Genomic DNA, 15,623 nt, shown 5'->3' with positions numbered 1-15,623 from the left:
TTGGTCGCCTGTGAGTGCTTTGGGACGGGCTGCTCGTTGAGAAGAGTAGAAACGATACGTGCTTTCACGTCAGAGTCTCCAATAACACCAGAAAAGGTTGCTAGATTTGTCGCTTTTTTTGAAAATGTGTTGCTAGAGGGGTCTAAATATTCGCTAAATATAGCGACAAAGTCGCTAAATTGGCAAACTGAAGTTGAGATGTAGTGGGGTGTTGCGTTCCCCCCTACAAGAGGCGTATGTAACACCTTCATACAATGTGTATAGTATTGTAATGAAACAGGCAGGGAGCAGGTCTCGAACCCTCGACCTTCTAGCTCGGCATGCCGCTAAAGCATGCTCAAGTGAGAGGCGATTTCCACGCTGAACCCAGGGTCATTACAGTATTATATAATGTCGAATAGTAAACACGAAGCTTTGGTGTATTCTAATTTTCCGGCATTCCAAGGGGCAACCCGTTCTTTTGGGGCTTTTTGTAAAATTTACATACTGTGTAAGGCATAGATGCATTTTGGGGAAAGTAGTTTTGGTACAATAGAAATTGTCAGGTTTGATAAGATTGTTAATTGTGATAAACATTAAAATAATTAATTAAATGTTTATAGTTGTTAAGTTTATGGTGTACATCCTGGTGTCCAATGAAAAATGGCAACTTTTGGTGACTTTCAAAATAGATTACAAAAGTATCAGTGCCTATATTTCACCTATAAAACAAAATATCTGTTCACCTATATAACCTATATAATAAAACTTCTGTTCAGACGACAGAGCACCAACATTACAGGTTGACTACAGAGCACCAACATTACAGGTTGACTACAGAGCACCAACATTACAGGTTGACTACAGAGCACCAACATTACAGGTTGACTACAGAGCACCAACATTACAGGTTGACTACAGAGCACCAACATTACAGGTTGACTACAGAGCACCAACATTACAGGTTGACTACAGAGCACCAACATTACAGGTTGACTACAGAGCACCAACATTACAGGTTGACTACAGAGCACCAACATTACAGGTTGACTACAGAGCACCAACATTACAGGTTGACTACAGAGCACCAACATTACAGGTTGACTACAGAGCACCAACATTACAGGTTGACTACAGGGCACCAACATTACAGGTTGACTACAGAGCACCAACATTACAGGTTGACTACAGAGCATTACTGGTTGACTACAGAGCACCAACATTACAGGTTGACTACAGAGCACCAACATTACAGGTTGACTACAGAGCACCAACATTACAGGTTGACTACAGAGCACCAACATTACAGGTTGACTACAGAGCACCAACATTACAGGTTGACTACAGAACACCAACATTACAGGTTGACTACAGAGCACCAACATTACAGGTTGACTACAGAGCATTACTGGTTGACTACAGAGCACCAACATTACAGGTTGACTACAGAGCACCAACATTACAGGTTGACTACAGAACACCAACATTACAGGTTGACTACAGAGCACCAACATTACAGGTTGACTACAGAGCATTACTGGTTGACTACAGAGCACCAACATTACAGGTTGACTACAGAACACCAACATTACAGGTTGACTACAGAGCACCAACATTACAGGTTGACTACAGAGCACCAACATTACAGGTTGACTACAGAACACCAACATTACAGGTTGACGACAGAGCACCAACATTACAGGTTGACTACAGAGCACCAACATTACAGGTTGACTACAGAGCACCAACATTACAGGTTGACTACAGAGCACCAACATTACAGGTTGACTACAGAGCACCAACATTACAGGTTGACTACAGAGCACCAACATTACAGGTTGACTACAGAACACCAACATTACAGGTTGACTACAGAGCACCAACATTACAGGTTGACTACAGAGCATTACTGGTTGACTACAGAGCACCAACATTACAGGTTGACTACAGAGCACCAACATTACAGGTTGACTACAGAACACCAACATTACAGGTTGACTACAGAGCACCAACATTACAGGTTGACTACAGAGCACCAACATTACAGGTTGACTACAGAGCACCAACATTACAGGTTGACTACAGAACACCAACATTACAGGTTGACTACAGAGCATTACTGGTTGACTACAGAGCACCAACATTACAGGTTGACTACAGAACACCAACATTACAGGTTGACAACAGAGCACCAACATTACAGGTTGACTACAGAGCACCAACATTACAGGTTGACTACAGAGCACCAACATTACAGGTTGACTACAGAACACCAACATTACAGGTTGACTACAGAGCATTACTGGTTGACTACAGAGCACCAACATTACAGGTTGACTACAGAACACCAACATTACAGGTTGACTACAGAGCACCAACATTACAGGTTGACTACAGAGCACCAACATTACAGGTTGACTACAGAGCACCAACATTACAGGTTGACTACAGAACACCAACATTATAGGTTGACTACAGAGCATTACTGGTTGACTACAGAGCACCAACATTACAGGTTGACTACAGAACACCAACATTACAGGTTGACTACAGAGCACCAACATTACAGGTTGACTACAGAGCACCAACATTACAGGTTGACTACAGAACACCAACATTACAGGTTGACGACAGAGCACCAACATTACAGGTTGACTACAGAGCACCAACATTACAGGTTGACTACAGAGCACCAACATTACAGGTTGACTACAGAGCACCAACATTACAGGTTGACTACAGAGCACCAACATTACAGGTTGACTACAGAGCACCAACATTACAGGTTGACTACAGAACACCAACATTACAGGTTGACTACAGAGCACCAACATTACAGGTTGACTACAGAGCATTACTGGTTGACTACAGAGCACCAACATTACAGGTTGACTACAGAGCACCAACATTACAGGTTGACTACAGAACACCAACATTACAGGTTGACTACAGAGCACCAACATTACAGGTTGACTACAGAGCACCAACATTACAGGTTGACTACAGAGCACCAACATTACAGGTTGACTACAGAACACCAACATTACAGGTTGACTACAGAGCATTACTGGTTGACTACAGAGCACCAACATTACAGGTTGACTACAGAACACCAACATTACAGGTTGACAACAGAGCACCAACATTACAGGTTGACTACAGAGCACCAACATTACAGGTTGACTACAGAGCACCAACATTACAGGTTGACTACAGAACACCAACATTACAGGTTGACTACAGAGCATTACTGGTTGACTACAGAGCACCAACATTACAGGTTGACTACAGAACACCAACATTACAGGTTGACTACAGAGCACCAACATTACAGGTTGACTACAGAGCACCAACATTACAGGTTGACTACAGAGCACCAACATTACAGGTTGACTACAGAACACCAACATTATAGGTTGACTACAGAGCATTACTGGTTGACTACAGAGCACCAACATTACAGGTTGACTACAGAGCACCGACATTACAGGTTGACTACAGGGCACCAACATTACAGGTTGACTACAGAGCACCAACATTATAGGTTGACTACAGAGCACCAACATTACAGGTTGACTACAGAGCACCAACATTACAGGTTGACTACAGAGCATTACAGGTTGACTACAGAGCACCAACATTACAGGTTGACTACAGAGCACCAACATTACAATTCGAATATATATTTTTTAAATTAAAAACAAATCAATACAGAACTCAAGTATATATAGATTATAAACAATGGACAATCGAGCTTGGGGGTAAAATATCACATTACAATTACACAAGGACCTTTAGGGACATGACTTACAATTCTAACAGTTGTTTTGTATTTAACTGTCTTAAAATACAGTTCAATTTATTTTTGTAGGGTAAGAAAATGAATTTTTTTCGTTTGTAAATTTACATTTGTGTATATGAAATTTGGCCAAAAGAATAAGGAAATGAATTACATCATGTTTCAGCTTATTTCTATTGTATGTAAAGAATCCAAACAGTACATCTCTCCACAATAGTGTAAAATCTTCATAAATGTGTTCAATTATAAATCTACTGATGTCTTGCCACAGTTTTCTTACACGAATACATTGTCAAAAAAGATGCAAAACTGTTTCTGGGTGGTCATTACAAAAGGAGCAATTTGAGTTGATGTTTTCCTTAAACTTCTTCATATAGTGGTTGGCAGGATAATAATTATGAATAATTTTAAAGGAAACTTCCTTAATTTTGTTAACAAGTAGGTATGTTTGTGGCAACATCCAAACTTTTTTCCAACAGATATTATCAATAAATCCATTCCAATAAGGCATGACATAAAGTATAGATACAACATCCTGCTGAAACAACGATCGTATCGCTCTGTTGTTGAATGGACCAAAAGAGAAACAAATATTTCCTACTGATGAGTCAACAGGGTCAATAGAAGGTCGGCTCTGAGGGTCAGGTCTTTCCTACTGATGAGTCAACAGGGTCAACAGAAGGTCGGCTCTGAGGGTCAGGTCTTTCCTACTGATGAGTCAACAGAAGGTAGGCTCTGAGGGTCAGGTCTTTCCTACTGATGAGTCAACAGGGTCAATAGAAGGTCGGCTCTGAGGGTCAGGTCTTTCCTACTGATGAGTCAACAGAAGGTAGGGTCAACAGAAGGTAGGCTCTGAGGGTCAGGTCTTTCCTACTGATGAGTCAACAGGGTCAACAGAAGGTAGGCTCTGAGGGTCAGGTCTTTCCTACTGATGAGTCAACAGAAGGTAGGCTCTGAGGGTCAGGTCTTTCCTACTGATGAGTCAACAGGGTCAACAGAAGGTAGGCTCTGAGGGTCAGGTCTTTCCTACTGATGAGTCAACAGGGTCAACAGAAGGTAGGATCTGAGGGTCAGGTCTTTCCTACTGATGAGTCAACAGGGTCAATAGAAGGTAGGCTCTGAGGGTCAGGTCTTTCCTACTGATGAGTCAACAGGGTCAACAGAAGGTCGGCTCTGAGGGTCAGGTCTTTCCTACTGATGAGTCAACAGGGTCAATAGAAGGTAGGCTCTGAGGGTCAGGTCTTTCCTACTGATGAGTCAACAGGGTCAATAGAAGATAGGCTCTGAGGGTCAGGTCTTTCCTACTGATGAGTCAACAGGGTCAATAGAAGGTCGGCTCTGAGGGTCAGGTCTTTCCTACTGATGAGTCAACAGGGTCAATAGAAGGTAGGCTCTGAGGGTCAGGTCTTTCCTACTGATGAGTCAACAGGGTCAACAGAAGGTAGGCTCTGAGGGTCAGGTCTTTCCTACTGATGAGTCAACAGGGTCAATAGAAGGTCGGCTCTGAGGGTCAGGTCTTTCCTACTGATGAGTCAACAGGGTCAATAGAAGGTAGGCTCTGAGGGTCAGGTCTTTCCTACTGATGAGTCAACAGGGTCAATAGAAGGTCGGCTCTGAGGGTCAGGTCTTTCCTACTGATGAGTCAACAGGGTCAATAGAAGGTAGGCTCTGAGGGTCAGGTCTTTCCTACTGATGAGTCAACAGGGTCAATAGAAGGTCGGCTCTGAGGGTCAGGTCTTTCCTACTGATGAGTCAACAGGGTCAATAGAAGGTAGGCTCTGAGGGTCAGGTCTTTCCTACTGATGAGTCAACAGGGTCAATAGAAGGTAGGCTCTGAGGGTCAGGCCTTTCCTACTGATGAGTCAACAGGGTCAATAGAAGGTAGGCTCTGAGGGTCAGGTCTTTCCTACTGATGAGTCAACAGGGTCAACAGAAGGTCTGCTCTGAGGGTCAGGTCTTTCCTACTGATGAGTCAACAGGGTCAATAGAAGGTAGGCTCTGAGGGTCAGGTCTTGACACGTTCCTGAATAACAGAGCAACACCTGAGGGAATGGCGTCTAAAACAATTGCAACATCTTTAGGTGTTACAGGGACCTTGTAAAGTGATAAGAATTCTTTATAACTGAGTAAAAGACCCTCTGCATTTACCAGTTGGCTCACCAATAGGATATTATTTCAGAACCAATATTCTAAAAATATAGAAGTATTTTTATACAATATATCCCGATTATTCCATATATAATATATGTGTGGAGAAAAAGTGTGTTTATAAATTAAGGACAATGACAAGAAAACCTGCCGATGAAAAGCAGAAAGTTTCACTGGAATTTTGTCAATATTCAATATATCTGTGGCCATTGATTTCGCTTCTTCTGGGTATTTTTAATAAGAGGGTTAAAATGTAGTAAGCCTCTAGACTTTTGATCCTTTGTAATGGTTATGCCTAAATATGTAAGTTCTTCTTTTACTGGAATACCATAATATGAAGGTGTCATACAATCTTTGACAGCCATGAGTTCACATTTATTAATGTTAAGATATAGACCAGACGCTTTGGAAAAGGATTGTATCACATTGATCGATATGGGAATTTGGTTAGCGTCTTCTTTACCAGCTATGGAAACCTTGTACAGGACTATTATTTAATGAATTTGCAAGAAGTTGGGTGATTAATAAAAACAGGTACGGAGAGATAGGACAACCTTGCCTAATTCCTCTCTTTAACTCAAATCTAGGTGAGGTGCCATATTTCAATTTGATAAAGCTGTTACCATTTGCATAGAGAGTCTTAATAGCCTTACAGAAAAAATCCCCAAAGCCAAGTCTCTCAAGGGAGTGGAAGAGAAACTGATGCTCTACTGTGTCAAATGCTTTATAAAAATCTAAAAATAATATGAAGCTATCCTCAGTTATTAGGTCGGAGTAGTCAAGTATGTCTAATACTAGTCTGACATTGTTAGAAATATGTCTGTTCCTCATGAAGCCAGACTGTCTTTCATCAATGATTGCATCCAGGACTTGTTTAATTATTTTTGCAAGTAGTAAGGCTAATCTTATAGTCATTATTAAGAAGACAAATTGGACGCCAGTAATCGATGAGCAGCACATATTTTTTAGGCTTACAGGTATCAGTGTTATTAACCCCTGACTCATTGTAGGAGGGAGAACATTGTTTTTAATACTCTCTAAAAAGACTTCAAATAGGAAGGGAGCTACTTGTTCAGAAAATAATTTGTAAAATTCTGTTGTAATTCCATCAACACCTGGTGATTTATTGTTCTTTAGATGTTTGATAGACTCTCTAATCTCTTCAACTTTGATGGGTTCACCACACTGTTTAGATTCTATATCACTGATAGAGTGAACATTATACAGTGAGTTAAAAAAACATATCTGTGGATTCCTGACAGTACGTAGAGCTATACAATTTCCTGTAAAAATTGCTACAGTATTTAGCGATTAATTTTTGGTCATCTGTAATAACACCATCAATGTTTAACTTATGGATAGTGTTATTTGTAGAGTGGAATTTCTCAAGTCTAAAGAAATAGGATGAATTCTGTTCTCCCTCCTCAATCCATTTTTTCCTAGATCTAATAAAGGCTCCTTCTGCTTTTAATGTATATATATTATCCAGTTTATTTTGTAACTCAATTAGTTCCATCTTCTCCTCCCCCAAGAGGTCAGCTGTGGACCTCTGAGAAAGGGAAGTTATCTTAATGATCACCTTTTCCTCCTCAGCTCTTCTGGTCTTAGCAAGATTACTACCATATTTTCTAAGGTATTTGGACACCTCAAATTTAAAGAGCTCCCAGTTCTTGCAATAAGATTTTTCTTCACAAGCCCTTTCCCAAAAGTGTGAGAGCAGAACTTTAACCTCAAATGTAACTATATCATTATTTAATAATGAGCTATTTAGCTTCCAGTAGGATGCTCTACCAAGGTTTGTATCAGGGGTAAATATTTTGATATCAATGTAAATGCCCTATGGTCTGTGAGGGGAGCAGTACAAATATGTGTAGTAACACACTCACTATCAATACATTTGGATATAAGCCAAAAATCTATTCTGGATTGTCTGGAACCTGTTTTGTTACTCCAAGTGAATGATCTTTCGGCCGGAAACCTCTCTCTCCATGTATCAGTAAGATCAAACTTTTCCATAAAAAGTATTAAACCCAAATTCTGATTGGTTGGCCTACCTGGGGGCCATCTATCAGTTGAATTATCTATTGTAATGTTAAAGTCCCCTCCTATCAATAATAACGAATTGGGAAATTTAGATAACCAATGAAGTATATGTTTCTCTATAGATTCAAGCAACTCATCATGTTTGGTGTTGTACCTGTAGAAGTTTACAGTAATGAGTGTAATGTCATTGTAACTCATCATTCTCATGTTTGGTGTTGTACCCGTAGAAGTTTACAGTAATGAGTGTAATGTAACTGATCACAAGACAAATAAAGTGACCAAATGGGTCACAGTTCGAGTGTAGAATATTACCACCAAAGGTATTTTTCATTGTAGTGCCCCCGGCGGAGCGTTCAGATCCATGGGAGAGCCAAATATTGTTGACCCACTGTGACCTCCAGAAGTTAGCAGCCGCTGAAATTGAAAAAGAAAAAATCTGTTCAAAATGGTTTAGCAAATAAAAATAAGGCCTTGCGCTTCACACTGTTTCGTAACCCCCGAGCATTAAGAGAAACTATAGACAAAGACAAAACAACAAAGATTATATAAAAGTATAAACTGTGGTAGGATGAGTCAAAGACATAGGAGCAGTGAACGTAAACGATAAGGAACCGAGATCTGCACCATTTAAGTCCATTTAAAGTGAAAATAGCTTATTCCATAACCTTTGAGCTAGACGTCATCCGGCTTTTGAAATTCAACTCAACTGGAAATTATGTTCAAGACCAAACCAAGGGATCTCTGTAGTAAGAGAGACTAAAAACCCTCTTTAGTGTAATCAGGAACTATTCTGAGAAATAAAATACAAAATAATAATTTAAATAAAAGGGTACCTACTATTTTAATGAAAACTGATCATATAATAATTTTATAAAAAATGTTTTACATATAAACGTTCCTGAGACGTTTTTTAGAAATAAGTATTAATAACTAAATAGAACAATAACCGTGTAAAGTCAGAGCAGACCTGTATGCCCTTTAAAAACACTATCTTAGTTACTGTTAGTTACATAAAACATAAATTCAGCTTTCAATCTTCTTCCTAAGTTTGTAAACAAAATAGATATTCTGGTCATACAAGAACAAACTAATACATTGAGGTACCTGAGTATTACGAAAAATAGTCACCCGATGCTTGTTAGGTCAACATAAGGAAAATGAGAATACCATGGCTAAAACCATTAACCTGTTCCTTCTGGTGAGATTTTAGGGAGGAATATGGATTTCTAAACCGTTGATGAAGCCTCGTCCTCCGACGATGTAAGCAACCTTTCCTTAATTTCGTGCTTTCTTGATCGTTGTCCACAACCTGTTTCTTCTTTCTCTGTACTCCGGGCTGAGATGCTCGGTGAAACGCAGACCACGGCTCTGAAGGAAGGCGTTCTTCCTAGCAGCAGTCCAGACAGCATCCCTGTAGAATCTGGCAGTGAAGAGGATGATGATACTCCTGGGTCTTGAATCGCTTTGCCGAGGCGATGCACAACGTCAATGGTATCACCAACTTTGTTCTTCTCTGCAGGGATAACTTCTTGGCAGATACGGATAGCCTCTCCTCGCACATCCTCATTCTCCACCTCTGGCAAGCCGTAGAGTCTCAGGTTCCATCTTCATTCTCCACCTCTGGCAAGCCATAGAGTCTCAGGTTCCATCTTCATTCTCCACCTCTGGCAAGCCGTAGAGTCTCAGGTTCCATCTTCATTCTCCACCTCTGGCAAGCCGTAGAGTCTCAGGTTCCATCTTCATTCTCCACCTCTGGCAAGCCGTAGAGTCTCAGGTTCCATCTTCATTCTCCACCTCTGGCAAGCCGTAGAGTCTCAGGTTCCATCTTCATTCTCCACCTCTGGCAAGCCGTAGAGTCTCAGGTTCCATCTTCATTCTCCACCTCTGGCAAGCCGTAGAGTCTCAGGTTCCATCTTCATTCTCCACCTCTGGCAAGCCGTAGAGTCTCAGGTTCCATCTTCATTCTCCACCTCTGGCAAGCCGTAGAGTCTCAGGTTTCCATCTTCATTCTCCACCTCTGGCAAGCCGTAGAGTCTCAGGTTCCATCTTCATTCTCCACCTCTGGCAAGCCGTAGAGTCTCAGGTTCCATCTCCACTCTCCACCTCTGGCAAGCCGTAGAGTCTCAGGTTCCATCTTCTTGTGTCTATGGTAGACATTGTTATTCTTTTCCACCCTTTTTTCAACTTTTGCCACTCTCATTTTCACATCCTTGATTTCACCACATGCGAACTCCAGTCTTTTTCAAGCCTTCGATAACCATGGTGTTCGCGCCTACCATTTTCTCAATGACGTCACACCTGGAGTTGATGAGTAAGGAGAGGGTAGCCACGATGTCAGAGTTCATGTTGGGTGTTTTGGAGGGTGGAGGTTTGCACGGAGTAACCGGTAAAGAGGGGAATTCGTCATCTTCAGCATTCGAAAGCATGATATTATCCACAGGCCAAGCGTATTTATGCCAGTTGTCTATAAGCATGTTTCTCTCTTGTTGATTAGCAATAGAATGGCTAACTTCTTCCTTCCTTCTTTTGTCATGACTTTGCATGGACATGCTGAAATAAACGATTCAATTATTATTCCAGTAACAGGAAAGGTCTTATATCTTGAACAAATAAAAATAGTAAACACAATCTTTCTGAAGTTTGGTTCGGATCTCGGTATAAAAGCGTCTGTTCAAGCCGCCATCTTGGCACCTTTTCGGCTAAAATTCTCACAGTTCGTCTAATTTCAGTTTATGTGACAAAACAAGCAAGTCTAGTGTAGAGAATCATTGTAACATCTAAACCGTGGTGAAATATATTTTCCATAACCAAAAATATTATATTTTCAGCTTTTTGAAGCTCTTGTCCAGAATCAAAAGTAAACGATGCAAAAATTAAACTTAAGAAATGGAATTATAGAAATAGAGCAAATAGAACAAATACACCGCTTCTTAGACTTGCTTTCAATGAATGGCACATCTGTAACTCCCATTTCTATGTGAATTTGGTCGTCTCGCAAAAAGTTTCACATTTCAGGTTTAAAGGGAGGACCAGCAGGCAGGTTTCGTTGTTGACATCGTGGGTGCGTTCAGTTCGCTTGAACGTTTGCTACGTTGTGCAACTGTTTGTATTGAACGACGTTTCTCCAAAACGTTCTTGTACGTTCTTGAACATACTTTGAGGTAGGTTTGCTGCCATTTGGTGGGTGTGGCGAGGCGTGACTTGAAGCAAGGAGTAACGTATTTAAAGGGAAGTGGCGATGTCGACTGTGTTCCCCGACCCTTTTTTCCAACTGGTCGTTCAGTACAGCACCGTTTCAGAACGTAAAAGCACACGAAACGCAGCCCAGAGGCGTAATCGTTATCATTCCGATTTGCAACTAAAACTAGAGTTTCTATTCGACAAATTCAGGTATATCCCGCCCCGTTTTGTTCGCTTCCGTTTAAGAAACGTCACAGAATCTGCGTAATTAATACGCTCGGAGAGAGATAAGGCGTCGTAACACTGACGGCGTTATGCGACACCGTCTGATCGATGGCTCGGTGCTACAAAACATCCCGAACACTGGAATTATCCCAATGTTGGGCTCGAACGCACCTGAACTCTTATTTCCGTGTAAAATAAAGTAAACTACGGAATACGTGTGATGAACTGATCAGGAGCTGGTTTTCCGTTTCACTCGGTGTGGCGTGGCTGGGCTCGATCTGTGTGAGGATCACTTCCAAACTAAATCAGTACCGGGACGCGTGTAAATGATTGGATTTAAAGACCGTAACACACTAGTCAGCTAACGTTACTTCCAACTGCAAACATGGAGACTAAATTTAAGACTGCAGCTCAGACTGCTCAGGACTTGGAGCGAGAAAGACAGTACTGTGAACTTTGTGGGAAAATGGAGAATCTCCTAAAGTGCGGCCGGTGTCGAACCTCGTTTTACTGCAGCAAGGAGCACCAGAAGCAGCACTGGAAAATGCACAAGGTGAATTGTAAAGAATCCGAGGTAAAACCACAGGTTTCAAAACAGAAGTGTGCTGAACCTCAGGCACCGTCCGGGCGGATAGAGGGACAGACACTACCGTCACCACAACTAAAGACACGCGTCCAACCCGACAACACCGCATCTCCCAGCGGAGAGACAAGAATGAAAGGTTTTATAACTAACGCAGAGTGCGCTGGCTCCTCGGTCGGGAAACCAGGCGGGTCGAACACCAAACCCAACGGACAGACCACCACCCGGTCCACGCCTCAGAATCTCGCCATTGAGTACATCGTCCCGTGTATGATAAAACATGGGATATGTGTCGTTGACAACTTCCTCGGCGGTGAAACGGGGCTGGCCATCTTGGAAGACGTCAAATTGTTGCATAAAACCGGGAAGTTTACCGACGGTCAGTTGGTCAGTCAGAAAACGGACTCCACTAAAGACATTAGGGGAGATAAGATCACATGGATCGAGGGCCGAGAGACCGGATGTGAGAAGATCTGCTTCCTCATGAGCCGGATGGATGATCTGGTCAGACATTGTAATGGTCAGCTGGGAAACTTTACAATAAATGGAAGGACTAAAGTAAGTAGCCAGGTTAAGTTAAAGCTGCAATATGAAACGTCTTGTCCAACCCGATCAAATTCACATAGACTTGTAAGTTATAGATCTGTCATTCTCATTGAAAGCATTGCTGTAGCTCTGTGTGTGTCATTTCTAAGCACACCATTACGTGTAGTTTTTGTGTCTTCTACTTTCGGTTTTGTACCCCACCGACAAAAAAACAGCTGAAAATATGTTTTTGCATATGTTACATTTATTTCACAGTGGTTTTGTTTAGATGGTACAATGATTGTCTTCACTATACTTGCTGGTTTTGTCACACAAACTGAAATTAGTCGAACTATTAGAATTTTAACAACCAGGAAATGGCAGAGTGATTTCAAACCTGGGTATTTATAATCTTGGCCCATATGTCATGCAATAGTTGAGTCTGTTTCCCAAATGTCACTCTGGCCCTTTACATTATAATGGTTATCTTTAGCAGACGCTCTTATCCATTACCAATTAGGTTTAGGTACCTTGGTGATGGGCACAAAGGCAGACTTTTCACCTAGTCCATTAAGGGATTCGAACCAGCAACTGGCCCAACGCTCTTCCCTGCTATGCTCCCTGCCGCTGTAGAGCCCTATAGACCCTGGTCTAATCCACTATATAGACCCTGGTCTAATCCACTATATAGACCCTGGTCTAATCCACTATATAGACCCTGGTCTAATCCACTATATAGACCCTGGTCTAATCCACTATATAGACCCTGGTCTAATCCACTATATAGACCCTGGTCTAATCCACTATATAGACCCTGGTCTAATCCACTATATAGACCCTGGTCTAATCCACTATATAGACCCTGGTCTAATCCACTATATAGACCCTGGTCTAATCCACTATATAGACCCTGGTCTAATCCACTATATAGACCCTGGTCTAATCCACTATATAGACCTGGTCTAATCCACTATATAGACCCTGGTCTAATCCACTATATAGACCCTGGTCTAATCCACTATATAGACCCTGGTCTAATCCACTATATAGACCTGGTCTAATCCACTATATAGACCCTGGTCTAATCCACTATATAGACCCTGGTCAAATCCACTATATAGACCCTGGTCTAATCCACTATATAGACCCTGGTCTAATCCACTATATAGACCCTGGTCAAATCCACTATATAGACCCTGGTCTAATCCACTATATAGACCTGGTCTAATCCACTATATAGACCCTGGTCTAATCCACTATATAGACCCTGGTCTAATCCACTATATAGACCCTGGTCTAATCCACTATATAGACCCTGGTCTAATCCACTATATAGACCCTGGTCTAATCCACTATATAGACCCTGGTCTAATCCACTATATAGACCCTGGTCTAATCCACTATATAGACCCTGGTCTAATCCACTATATAGACCCTGGTCTAATCCACTATATAGACCCTGGTCTAATCCACTATATAGACCCTGGTCTAATCCACTATATAGACCCTGGTCTAAGACCTGGTCTAATCCACTATATAGACCCTGGTCTAATCCACTATATAGACCCTGGTCTAATCCACTATATAGACCCTGGTCTAATCCACTATATAGACCCTGGTCTAATCCACTATATAGACCCTGGTCAAATCCACTATATAGACCCTGGTCTAATCCACTATATAGACCCTGGTCTAATCCACTATATAGACCCTGGTCTAATCCACTATATAGACCCTGGTCTAATCCACTATATAGACCCTGGTCTAATCCACTATATAGACCCTGGTCTAATCCACTATATAGACCCTGGTCTAATCCACTATATAGACCCTGGTCTAATCCACTATATAGACCCTGGTCAAATCCACTATATAGACCCTGGTCAAATCCACTATATAGACCCTGGTCAAATCCACTATATAGACCCTGGTCTAATCCACTATATAGACCCTGGTCAAATCCACTATATAGACCCTGGTCAAATCCACTATATAGACCCTGGTCAAATCCACTATATAGACCCTGGTCTAATCCACTATATAGACCCTGGTCTAATCCACTATATAGACCCTGGTCAAATCCACTATATAGACCCTGGTCAAATCCACTATATAGACCCTGGTCAAATCCACTATATAGACCCTGGTCAAATCCACTATATAGACCCTGTTCAAATCCACTATATAGACCCTGTTCAAATCCACTATATAGACCCTGTTCAAATCCACTATATAGACCCTGTTCAAATCCACTATATAGACCCTGGTCAAATCCACTATATAGACCCTGGTCTAATCCACTATATAGACCCTGGTCTAATCCACTATATAGACCCTGGTCTAATCCACTATATAGACCCTGGTCTAATGTAATCCACTATATAGACCCTGGTCTAATGTAATCCACTATATAGACCCTGGTCAAATGTAATCCACTATATAGACCCTGGTCAAATGTAATCCACTATATAGACCCTGGTCAAATGTAATCCACTATATAGACCCTGGTCAAATGTAATCCACTATATAGACCCTGGTCAAATGTAATCCACTATATAGACCCTGGTCAAATGTAATCCACTATATAGACCCTGGTCAAATGTAATCCACTATATAGACCCTGGTCAAATGTAATCCACTATATAGACCCTGGTCAAATGTAATCCACTATATAGACCCTGGTCAAATGTAATCCACTATATGGGGTGCCGTTTGGTATGCACACAAGGTGTGGTTACAATAGCATGACCGTTTGGTATGCACACATGGTGTGGTTACAATAGCATGACCGTTTGGTATGCACACATGGTGTGGTTACAATAGCATGACCGTTTGGTATGCACACAAGGTGTGGTTACAATTAATTAAACCCCTCAGTGAATATGACCTGGTCTATTAAACCCCTCAGTGAATATGACCTGGTCTATTAAACCCCTCAGTGAATATGACCTGGTCTATTAAACCCCCCTCAGTGAATATGACCTGGTCTATTAAACCCCCAGTGAATATCAGTGAATATGACCTGGTCTATTAAACCCTCAGTGAATATGACCTGGTCTATTAAACCCCTCAGTGAATATGACCTGGTCTATTAAACCCCTCAGTGAATATGACCTGGTCTATTAAACCCCTCAGTGAATA

At 41.5% G+C, this 15,623-nt stretch overlaps 1 protein-coding gene and 1 long non-coding RNA gene across 6 annotated transcripts in view; both read left to right on the top strand.

Annotated features, from left to right (window-relative positions):
- The first annotated feature begins 4,086 nt into the window (after positions 1-4,086).
- Positions 4,087-5,781, top strand: LOC127915953 (uncharacterized). Of its 5 annotated transcripts, XR_008093123.1 has the most exons (5): positions 4,087-4,478; positions 4,525-4,579; positions 4,853-4,907; positions 4,963-5,439; positions 5,495-5,781. It is a non-coding gene; the product is annotated as an uncharacterized LOC127915953 (long non-coding RNA). The 5 variants fall into 5 exon arrangements; XR_008093124.1 differs by having other exon boundaries at positions 5,128-5,781; XR_008093120.1 differs by having other exon boundaries at positions 4,963-5,781.
- Positions 5,782-11,405: 5,624 nt separating this feature from the next.
- The window catches only part of LOC118381546 (egl nine homolog 1-like), a 65,303-nt gene continuing 61,085 nt past the window's right edge, over positions 11,406-15,623 (top strand). Inside the window, exon 1 of the mRNA XM_052496908.1 lies at positions 11,406-12,515. Within this exon, the coding sequence (XP_052352868.1) occupies positions 11,760-12,515 (756 nt within the window). The 5' untranslated portion in view covers positions 11,406-11,759. The remainder of the gene's footprint in view (positions 12,516-15,623) is intronic.

This window comes from Oncorhynchus keta, chromosome 3, assembly GCF_023373465.1.
Source record: "Oncorhynchus keta strain PuntledgeMale-10-30-2019 chromosome 3, Oket_V2, whole genome shotgun sequence".
Lineage (NCBI taxonomy): Eukaryota > Metazoa > Chordata > Actinopteri > Salmoniformes > Salmonidae > Oncorhynchus > Oncorhynchus keta.
The sequence above is the reverse complement of the archived record's forward strand: the minus strand, read 5'-3'. Positions and strand labels throughout refer to the sequence as shown.